We start from the raw sequence: 11,369 nt of genomic DNA on the forward strand, positions 1-11,369 counted from the left end.
TCAAACGTTGACTTTTGTCGCAACGCGTTGACTGGCGTTGACCTAGGGTTACGCGTTGACCGGCGTCCATCCTAGGGTTTTGATTTGTCAATGGTTGACTTTTGTTGCAACGCGTTGACTGGCGCGTTGACCGGCGTTGACCCTTAGGGTTTTGATTCGTCAAAGGTTGACTTTTGGTGCAACCCGTTGACTGGGGTTGACCTAGGGTTACGCGTTGACCGGCGTCCATCCTAGGGTTTTGATTTGTCAATGGTTGACTTTTGGAGTCCCTCAATATTCAACCATTGGTGAAGAATCAGAGTGTTTCGGGGTTTTAAAAAAAACAATTTAGGGGTTCAAAACAGGTTCAGGGGGTCAAAACAGGTTCAAGACACCCCGGGGGTGTCCCGACAAAACCGGGACACCCTGGGGTGTCTCGGTTTTGCCGAGACACCCCATGGGGGTGTCTTGCTTTTTTCATGGTCCCCCCCCCTTTTGTCTTTTTCTTCATTTTGTTTCCCCCCTCTTTGTTTTCTTTCTTGTTTGAATTTGTTTCCCCTTTTGTTTTCCCCCCTCTTTTCAAAAGAGAATTCATCTTCTTCCTCCAAACCTCCTCCATTGTTTTTCTTTCAAGAGCTCCATACCCCAAAGAAATTCGGTTTTTTGTATGCTCCTTCTTGGCCGAAAATTTTCACTTTTCACTAGGGTTTCTCCCTCCACCTTCAAGCTCGGATCTTGACTCTTGGATTGGGGATTTCAAGCCTCTTGATTTGGGTAAGCTCCTCTTCACCATCCTCTTATTTTGTGGTAAAGGTTGCATTTTTATTCTTGTGGTAGACTAGGGGGCATGTATGCACTATTATTTCGGGGGGTTTTGTGCAAAAAGAGGTAATGGCCGAAACTTTGGGGGGTTTATTTGCAAAATTCGTGGGGGTTTATTTGCAAAATGGGACTGAAATTTTGAGGCTTGGATTTCATTCCCCTTTGGTAACAATTTGGATGGGTGTTTCATGCAAAAAGACCATACCTTATTGAGGGTTTTATGTGCAAATGTGGGGCCGAAAAGTTTTGGGGGCTTATTTGCAAAAGTGGCCGAAGAATTGGGGTGGTGTTCATGTAATAGAGGACTGAAGTTTAGGACCTAAATTACATGTTCATTTGGCCACAAGCTTGAGGGGTATTTTAGGCAAGAGGACCAAAAGTTGTTGGAGGGGTTTATTTGCAAAACAGCCCATAAATGTCTTAGAGGGACTTATTTGCAAAAGGCAGTGAACTTATGGCTGAAATCCAATGAGTTTTGACCACGAACTCATGATCAAAATTTTGATAAGGCATGTGGAGCCCAAACCAAGATTTTGTAGAGGGGCTTTTATGCAAAATTGGCTGAATTCTGCAAAAGGGCTCATTTGCAAATTTTAACCAAAATTGTGGGGTACCGGGGTGTTATATGATCGAATGTGACGATCATGACCCGGGTCACGCGTGTCCTTGACCTAGATTTTGGCCTTGAACACAAAGGGTATTTTGGGTATTTCACCAAAATTCACCGTGAAAGATGACAATCATCGTGCACGAAATTTGTAGGTTTAATTAGACTTCAATTATGAAATCCTATTTGTGTATAGGATTTTAATTAAAGTTCTTAATTTCCCTTTTAAATTTCGTATATTCATGTTTTAGATTGTACCTGACTTGCTGCTTTTCGTTGCAGATTTGCAATGTCTCCGCGTCGATCTCGTCCCCGGAGGAGCCGTTCTCGTTCACAGCATAGTGAGGAGGAGGTCCCCACGACATCCTCTCCCGCGGCTTCATTTTTCGGGGGTGAGAATTTATGCAGAGATTTTGTCTTACATCCCTGATTGACCTCTTTGCGGGTCATGAAGGAAGAACCGATACCTCTCTCGCGGAGGGTAAGGTTTCAGACTTGTTTTGCTTAGCCAATTCAAGTCTTCGGATATATTGGGGCGATTTTGTGTTGTCCTACACCTTATAGGTCGGTGTACGTTACCACGTTATTCACGTGATGACGCATGCCGTCCTTCTGGTGTAGGTCACTCAAAATCGTCTCTCCAATTATTCCGTGGATGAGTCTATCATTCTTCTTACGAGATGGATTTTCTGATTCCGCCCTTGTGCTTTATTGCAGTGGAATTTCCCGCGGGTAGCCTTCCTCCTCACGCCAACACCGGATGTAGTCGGGAGGTTTTCTCTTCCGCTACTCTTAGGCAGGCTGTTGGCCCACTTCCTCGGTTCGACGGGGATCGTCCAAATGACTCTTGCCGTTCGATACAGGAAGGAGGGCGCCATTGCTTGCGCCAACTTATCACAGATGCCTCCTTCACCCCTGATTCTACTTCCACTCAGGTTCTAAAGAAGCCGGGTTTTCTATTTGGAGATCATGTCAGGGATCCTGCCACGCTGACTCTTTGTGAGGAGCATTGGTTAACTCTTGACGGTGGAGCCTGTTTGTACATCCCTTCGATTCCACGCCACTATTCTTTCAGTCATTTGAAGGGGCAAGCCGTGGACCGGCAGATGTCTTGGCATCTTACTGAAGATGCTGATCGGGTTCAATGCGGATATGCTACTCACCATAAGACTCCTGGCTCTGAGGGGTATCATGACGTGCGTGGTCTACGACCCGGGATCATGGGTCTTGATACTGCACCCCCAGGCGAGGTGTCAGCTGCTGCTCCGACTGTGAGCAACCGTCTGGCTCTTCTTGGGAGACAGTTACCCCCATCGGAGTACAGATGTTATGGCTGGGCTTCCTCCCTAGCCAAAGGGTGGTGGGCGCGCATGACTGGTTTCGTCTTGGCGCGCTGGGAGAGGGATCTGAAGAGCAGTGGGTTGTATGCACCCATACGAGCTACTATGTACGGCATCCCAGTCAGCTGTCGCCATTTCTTGGCTTTGCTGGAGACTTATGTGCCCGATAGCAACACCTTCCTGACCAGCGGAGGTGAGCTAGGGTTGGCCTTGCACGAGATGCATTATGTTTCGGGTCTTCCGATGGGGGACTGTCCGTATCAGGAGTACTTCCCTACGAACCAGCAGCTGGAGTGTATGAAGAAAGATACTCCGGACATGTATGACACACTCTGGGATCTTACTTGCCACTACTACACTTCCTTGATCCAAACTTCTCCCCAAGCGAGAAGGAAGAGGCAGATCAGCTTGAAGCAGTTTGCCAGCTACTTGTTCCAGAACTTGGAAGGTGATTCCAGTGCGCCCATTCATGAATTAGACGTGATGACTCCTTCGGCCGTTAATGAGTTGTTGGAAAAGGCTGAGGTTCGTTCCTACACTATCGGCAGTGCTGAGGGGGCTTTTCCCGCGGGGACAAAGTTTCGCTCTTTTCTCCGCCGCGCACAGAGGTCTATAGGGTCCCGGGCGCTATTAGCAGGCTACCTTGCCCTTTGGTTGAAGAAGTGTGTCGTCCCGCACCAACCTTCTGACGCTCTACCCATCGAGGTGCTCTTCCCTGCAGTTCAGCTGGCTTATGGGAGAGAGCTTTCCCTGCTCCCAGCAATGGTTGCTAGTATCCATTGCGGGCTCAGGGGTCTGGTTAGCAGTTTTACACATATGGGTTCTGAACCATCAGCTGAGCTGGTTTGCCCAAAGGTTGAGCTCCCTTACGCATATTTGATGGCGTGGCTCGTTCTTCACCGTCCCGACTTGATGTCGGCCCCCAGCGTTGTTGACATCCCTGTCCCCTTCATGCAATTGTTGGAGCAGAGCAGATGGTTTGGGAGCAAATTTAGTGATGTTCAGCGAGAGCTCCGGGTCCGCAAGAGTTGGGAGTTCTTTAAGTGTTTCCCTCACTTTTCAGGTCGCTATGGCGACGTGCTGGTTGATGAGGAGAAACCTAGAAGTGACCGGACCGTTCTTGACGCTGGTTGCTTCCGGTGGTTAGTGAACATCCGTGTAGGCTATCTCGTCCTTCGGGTGAAGAACCAGTGCCACATAGAGCCTTATCTCCCTTGCCGCTTTGCTCGACAATTCGGCTATGACCAACTGTATGTCGGGAATCCGAGCCGCAGCCTGCGGGTTGAGGGAGGATTGATTGATGGCGTTCGAGCGTGGCTATGGACGATGGTGGGCTGTACTGGAGCCCGTTTTGCTCTTCCTTCGTACCGGCGTAAGCCATTGATCACTTTCCTCAGCTGCAAGTGGTTCCTTTCTGCATATGAGTCCATCAGCGCGAGGAGCCTCTCAGAGTTGCAGTCCGAGTATGCGGTCCGGGCTGCTATGATGGCTGGTCGCAGAGCTGAGCTTGCTCAGAAGCGGAGAAAAGGGCATGCCAAATCTCTTGTCTCAGACGAAGAAGAACTTCTCCCTGCGGGTGATGATGACGAGAACTCCGAGGACGAGTATGCGGACGTGGATACCGGCAGAGGGGACTTCGATACTGGTTTGTCCTATCTCTTTTAATTTTCATTTTCCATAAATGACAGCTCTTTTTCATTGAAATGGCTATTGTCATTTTAGGTAGGACAGCCGGTGATCATGAGCCCTCAGCTCCTACACACGTTGAAACGTGTGATAGGCCTGCGCATGTTCGACCCTATGGTCCTCGGAGGGTTGGTGCCCCGAAGAGGAAGAAGACTGCCCATAAGTCCCATGACGGTCAGCGTCCCTGTGGAGTGGACTTAGGGAGCACCGCCGATGGAGGGGGAGGTAACATTCAATTGCTCTTGCTTCAAGGTTGTTTACCTTTTGGGGATTTGTGACCATGTTTTGTGCTTCAGGTTTCTTCGAGGAGGGCGAACTCCCACCGGGTTCGGCGTCCCCTGGCGTTGACAACATGGATTGCTTTGTGCAACAAATGTGCGACGCTTTTCACGATGGGTCTTTGGGCATCGACCTTAACATCGATCTTGAGCAGATAAATAATGTTGAGCCCACAATCCCTTATTCAGGTATATCCGCATCCAATGTCATTTTCCTTATGTAAGGTGAAGGAAGATTTCTCGTTTGAGCTTTCCTCATCCTTCAACATTTGGGTTACCCTGCAGATGTTGCGATGGAGGGGCCAAGCTTCTCGAAGCCGGATGCCGGCTTATTAGCTGACATGCTGGCTGAGCAGACTTCCAGAGGGACCGAGAGACCATTCTTCGGGAACGATTCATCTACCGGTATATATCTGATTTTCTCCCTCTTGCCCGATATTTCATATGACTAATGAATGATTGATTATCGCAGCGTCTACCATTGGAGTTAGCCCGGTATCTATCCCTGGCATATCCAGTTTGCCTCAGAGCGACGGGCTTGCAGGTATGTATACGATTCAGGGATATTGTACTTTCCTATGTTTATCTGTCTTTTGACTAATGAGTGCAATCATAGGACCAGCCGCTAGGACTGATTCTCATATGACTCCTGGCATCCCTCAAATGCCCGCGGATAATGGATCTACAGGTATGCAGATCCCAATTCTTCTTATTCGTCTAAATTTTCATTTTGACTAATAAGAGAGTGTCATCATAGGACCAGCAGCTTGGGCCGATACTCTTATGACTCTTGGCATTCCGGCTGCATCTGAGGACATGGGGATTGCAGGTATTCATACGACCTTCTTATCCCGATTCTCCTTATTTGTCCAAATTTCCATTTGGTTAACATAGGAATGTCACTGTAGGACCAGGCGTTCAGCCTGATACTGCTACAGTCCCCGGGGTTGAAAGTCCTCATAGCAGTGGTGCCTCCCCGTCTCTGCCGAGTGGTGTGAGCACTCCGCCTGCAGGGGCTGATGTACCTTCTTCTGCTGCTATCCCAGAGCCTGTCGGACCTCAACCCGAGGGGACGTCTGTTGGTGTCGGTATGTTCAGAACTTGCCTTTTGACTTTCCTTTTCATATTCGATAGTTCACTGAGCTTCCAAGTTGTTGCTTGTAGGATCTCGATCTTCTTTGCACGAGCGTGTCCGTAGCCTTTTGGCCGATACTGATCCTGACGGAGAGGCTTTCCGTACGGACCTCAGCTTCTTCACCGCCTGGTATAATGGCTTGATCGAGAAGCTTCTCCACCGAGGAGGCGGCTTCGATCAGTTCCGGCGTTCCTTCTCTCGCCACATGACGATGATGAGGGAAGAAGGATACCCGGAACTGGCTGATTCCTTCACTGCTGATTTCGCTGCCCTGGAGTCAGAGATACGAGAGTTGAAGGAACTGGAGGTTACCGGGGCTTCTTCTTTCGTATCCTCTGAGTTAGAGCATAGGATGGAGCAGTGGCGTGAACTGAGATCTTCCGTCGGGCGTGAGCTTCAGTCACGCGAGAGCTCCCTTGCGCATCTAATGGCTAACATGGCGAGGATGGATAGGGAGAAAGCTGAGTTACTCCGTTCCTTGGACTCGAATCGCGAGGAAGCGACTAGGTTGAAGGAGGCCTTGAAGCGTGCCGAGGAATCCGCCGTTCTTATCGCAGATGACTTGATCGGACTAGAGCGTTCTCGTGACCGGGTACTCGAGGAGTTCGGATCCACTCAGGAGGGATTGATGAAGTTGAAGAGTGAAGCTGCGGAGATCTTGAGCTGTTCTGAGGAATCTGCCCGAGCAGATCTGCAGGCGGGACTTGAGCAGAGTTATGCAGATAGACTTTTTAGCTTAAAGTCTCATATTCTTAGCCGTCAGTTGCCTTCGGGCTAATGAGCTCTTTGTTGTATGCTTTTGACTTGACCTATTAATAGAAACTCCGCATTTGCTTCTTTCTTGTGATTTGTCTGTATTTCTTCTGAATGACAGATTTTATGGGATTTTTGGCAAACCCCCAGCCATCAACGGGTTTGATATGCCTTTACCGATCACCGTTTGAATCGGGCTAGCATGCGGATTATCGAAATCCGTTCCGTATGTAACGTTGTGCTAAAGGAATGAACTCCCTTAGACTTAATGCTACGACTTCGAATACGTAGACTTTGCCCTTGTCACGGGAATAGGCTACCCGGCAACACGTGTTAGGAGTTGACTTATCCCTACTTAGGATTTGGGATAAATTCTCCATGCACCAAGTGCGCGGATTGGAAATTGAAAGTTGTGTCAAAATAGGAGAGGAAGAATTTTATATTCTATCTCCCGCTGGAAAGGAAACTCGAGGCGTTGCCCTTGTTACGGGAATAGGCTACCCGGCGACACGTGTTAGGTGTTGACTTATCCCTACTTAGGATTCGGGATAAAATTCCCCATGCACCAAGTGCGCGGATTGGAAGTTGAAAGTTCTCCCGGTGCTGAAGAGGAAGAATTTTATATTCTATCTACAGCTGGAAAGGAAACTTGAGGTGAGATTCCCCACCCCCAGTATCTGGAAGGATGAACTGGGAATGGGATCTCCACTCCGAGCACCCGGAATGATGAACTGGGAGTGGGGTCTCCACTCCGAGCATCGGAAAGGTCCGAGGAGAGGAAGAATTTTATATTCTATCTCCCGGTGCTAAAGAGGAAGAATTTTATATTCTATCTTCAGCTGGAAAAGAAACTCGAGGTGGGATTCTCCACCCCCAGTATCTGGAAGGATGAACTGGGAGTGGGATCTCCACTCCGAGCATCGGAAAGGTCCGAGGAGAGGAAGAATTTTATATTCTATCTCCCGGTGCTAAAGAGGAAGAATTTTATATTCTATCTTCAGCTGGAAAAGAAACTCGAGGTGGGATTCTCCACCCCCAGTATTTGGAAGGATGAACTGGGAGTGGGATCTGAAGAGCAGTGGGTTGTATGCGCCCATACGAGCCACCATGTACGGAATCCCAGTCAGCTGTCGCCATTTCTTGGCTTTGCTAGAGACCTACATGCCCTTGGCTTTGCTGGAGACCTACATGCCTGACAGCAACACCTTTCTGACCAGTGGTGGTGAGCTAGGGTTAGCTTTGCATGAGATGCATTATGTTTCGGGTCTTCCGATGGGGGATTGGCCGTATCAGGAGTATTTTCCCTCGAACCAGCAGCTGGAGTGCATGAAGAAAGATACTCCCGACATGTACGACACTCTCTGGGATCTTACCTATCATTATCACACCTCCTTGGTTCAGACTTCTCCTCAAGCGAAGAGGAAGAGGCAGGTCAGCTTGAAGCAGTTTGCCTGCTATTTGTTCCAGAACTTGGAGGGTAACTCCGATGAGTCCATTCATGAGTTAGACATATTGACCCCTTCTGCGATTAATGAGTTGCTGGAGAAGGCTGAGGCTCAATCTTACACTATCGCCAGTGCTGAGGGAGCTTTTCCCGCGGGGACCAAGTTTCGCTCTTTTCTCCGCCGTGCCCAGAAGTCCATTGGGCCCCGGACTCTATTAGCAGGCTACCTTGCCCTTTGGTTGAAGAAATGCGTCGTCCCGCACCAGCCTTCAGACGCTCTGCCCATCGAGGTGCTCCTCCCTGCAGTTCAGCTAGCCTACGGGAGAGAGCTTTCCCTGCTCCCAGCAATGGTTGCTGGCATCCATTGCGGGCTCAGGAGTCTAGTCAGCAGTTTCACACATATGGGCTCTGAACCATCAGCTGAGCTTGTTTGTCCGAAGGTTGAGCTCCCTTACGCATATCTGATGGCATGGCTCGTTCTTCACCATCCCGACTTGATGTCGGCGCCCAGTGTTGTTGACATCCCCGTCCCCTTCATGCAGCTGTTGGAGAAGAGCAGATGGCTCGGGAACAAGTTTAGTGATGTGCAGCAAGAGCTTCGAGTCCGCAAGAGTTGGGAATTCTTTAAGTGTTTCCCTCATTTTTCAGGTCGCTATGGCGACGCGCTGGTTGATGAGGAGAAACCCAGAAGCGATCGGACTATTCTCGATGCTGGTTGTTTCCGGTGGCTAGTGAACATCCGTGTTGGATATCTTGTCCTCCGGGTGAAGAACCAGTGCTACATAGAGCCTTATCTCCCTTGCCGCTTTGCTCGCCAGTTCGGTTACGACCAACTGTATGTTGGGAATCCGAGCCGTAGCCTTCAGGTTGAGGGAGGATTGATTGATGGCGTACGAGCGTGGCTATGGACGATGGTGGGATGTACTGGAGCTCGCTTTGCTCTTCCTTCGTATAGGCGTAAGCCACTGATCACTTTCCTCAGCTGCAAGTGGTTGCTTTCTGCCTATGAGTCCATCAGCGTGAAGAGCCTCTCAGAGTTGCAGTCCGAGTATGCAGTCCGGGCTGCTATGGTGGCGATTCGCAAGGCTGAGCTTGCTCGGAAGCGGAAAAAAGGGCATGCCAAATCTCTTCTCACAGACGAAGAAGAGCTCCTCCCTACGGATGATGATGATGAGACCTCCGATTCAGGTATATCTACATCCAATGTTACTTTCCTCAAGCATGGGGAAGGAAGATCTTCCGTTTTTTGCTGAAAGTATTTTCTCGAGCTCTCCTCATCTTTCAACATTCAGGTTACCCTGCAGAGGTTGCGATGGACAGGCCAAGCTTCTCGAAGCCCGATGCCGGCTTATTAGCTGACATGCTGGCTGAGCAGACTTCCAGGGGAACCGAGAGACCATTCTTTGGAAATGATTCATCCACCGGTATATATCTGATTCCTTTCCTCTTGCCTGATCTTTTATCTGGTTAACGAATGATTAACTATTGTAGCGCCAACCATTGGGATTAGCCCGATATCGATCCCTGGCATACCCAGCTTGCCTCGGAGTGACGGGCTCGCAGGTACGCATACGATTTAGGGATATCGTACTTCTCCATGTTCATCTGGCACCAGCCACTAGGACCGATTCTCATATGACTCCTGGCGTTTCTCATATGCCTACGGATGATGGACCTGCAGGTATGCAGATGACCTTATCATCCCAATCTTCCTCATTTATCCAAACTTCCATTTGGCTAATAAGAGGGTGCCATCATAGGACCAGCCGCTTGGGCCGATACTCTTATGACTCTTGGCATTCCGACTACATCTGAGGACGGGGGCATTGCAGGTATGCATGAGATCTTCTTGTCCCGGTTCTCCTTATTTTTCCAAATTTTCATTTGGCTAATATAGGAGTGTAACTATAGGACCGGCCGTTGAGCCTGATACCACTACAGTTCTCGGGGCTGAAAGCCTGCATAGAAGTGGTGCCTCCCCGCCCTTACCGAGTGATATGAGCAATCCGCCTGCAGGGGTTGATGTACCCTCTTCTGCTGCTGCCTCAGAGCCTGTCGAACCTCAGCCCGAGGGGACGTCCGTTGGCGTTGGTATGCTCAGAATTTGCCTTTTGAATTTCCCTATCGTATTCGATAATCCGCTGAACTTCTGTGTTGTTGCTTGTAGGATCTCGATCTTCCCTATACGAGCGTGTCCGCGCCCTTTTGGTCGATACTGATCCGGACAGAGAGGCTTTTCGTACAGACCTCAGCTTCTTCACTGCCTTTTATAACGGCCTGATCGAGAAACTTCTTCATAGAGGAGGCGGCTTTGATCAGTTCAGGCGTTCCTTTTCTCGTCATATGATGATGATGAGAGAAGAGGGACATCCAGAGTTGGCCGATTCCTTTACTGCCGAATTCGTTGTTCTGGAGTCCGAGATCCGAGAGCTAAGGGAGTTGAAGGCTGGTGGAGCTTCCTCTTTTGTATCCTCTCAGATGGAGGATAGGCTGATGCAGTGACGTGACCTGAGATCTTCCATTGGCAGCGAGCTTCGATCACGCGAGCATTCTGTTGCGCAACTGATAGCTACCCTGGCGAAGAAGGATGCCAGCAGAGCCGAGTTACTTAGCTCATTGGATTCCACCCATGAAGAGATAGTTAGGCTGAAGGAGGCCTTGAGGCGTGCCGAAGAGTCCGCTACTCTTATCGTCGAGGACCTGGCTGGATTAGAGCGTTCTCGTGAATGGACGCTCGATAAACTGGGATCGACACAGGAGGGACTGATGAAGCTGCAAAATGAAGCCGCGGAGGTCTTAAGCAGTTCCGAAGACTCTGTCCGAGCTAACCTGCAGGCAGAACTCGAGCAGGACTACATGGATAGGCTCTCTAGTTTGGAGTCCCAGTTTCTTAATCGTCGGTTGCCTTCGGGCTAACGAACTTTTCGTTGTAGGCTTTTGGCTTAACTGTTACTAGAGACTTCACGCCTTTGCTTCTTTTGTGATCTTTCTGTATTTATTCTGAATGACAGATTTATGGGATTTTTTTTTGCAAACCCCCAGCCCTCAACGGGTTTGATATGCCTTTACCAATTACCGTTTGAATCGGGCTAGCATGCGGATTGTCTAAATTCGTTCCGCATGTAACGTTGTGCTAAAGGAATGAACTCCCTTAGACTTAATGCTACGACTTCGAATACGTAGACTTTGCCCTTGTTACGGGAATAGGCTACCCGACAACACGTGTTAGGTGCTGACTTTGGGGTTTTTGGCAAATCCCCAGCCCTCAACGGGTTTGATATGCCTTTACCGATTACCGTTTGAATCGGGCTAGCATGCGGATTGT

General features: G+C 49.3%; 1 protein-coding gene and 2 long non-coding RNA genes across 3 annotated transcripts in view; all 3 read left to right on the top strand.

The window, feature by feature from the left end:
* Window positions 1-2,806, top strand: part of LOC109828313 — a gene marked incomplete at its 5' end in the record, with an annotated part of 15,510 nt that extends 12,704 nt beyond the window's left edge. The window contains 3 exons of the mRNA XM_020395337.1: window positions 568-753; window positions 1,691-1,800; window positions 2,126-2,806. Of these exons, the coding sequence (XP_020250926.1) occupies window positions 568-753; window positions 1,691-1,800; window positions 2,126-2,350 (521 nt within the window). The remainder of the gene's footprint in view (window positions 1-567; window positions 754-1,690; window positions 1,801-2,125) is intronic.
* Window positions 2,807-4,517: 1,711 nt separating this feature from the next.
* LOC109828311 lies at window positions 4,518-5,029 on the top strand. The gene is made up of 3 exons (XR_002243648.1): window positions 4,518-4,659; window positions 4,731-4,901; window positions 4,998-5,029. It is a non-coding gene; the product is annotated as an uncharacterized LOC109828311 (long non-coding RNA).
* Window positions 5,030-5,078: 49 nt separating this feature from the next.
* Window positions 5,079-5,507, top strand: LOC109828312. Its single transcript, XR_002243649.1, has 4 exons — window positions 5,079-5,117; window positions 5,185-5,256; window positions 5,329-5,400; window positions 5,470-5,507. It is a non-coding gene; the product is annotated as an uncharacterized LOC109828312 (long non-coding RNA).
* The last annotated feature ends 5,862 nt before the right edge of the window (window positions 5,508-11,369 follow it).

Source organism: Asparagus officinalis, unplaced genomic scaffold (genome assembly GCF_001876935.1).
Source record: "Asparagus officinalis unplaced genomic scaffold, Aspof.V1 AsparagusV1_Un1004, whole genome shotgun sequence".
Classification (NCBI taxonomy): domain Eukaryota; kingdom Viridiplantae; phylum Streptophyta; class Magnoliopsida; order Asparagales; family Asparagaceae; genus Asparagus; species Asparagus officinalis.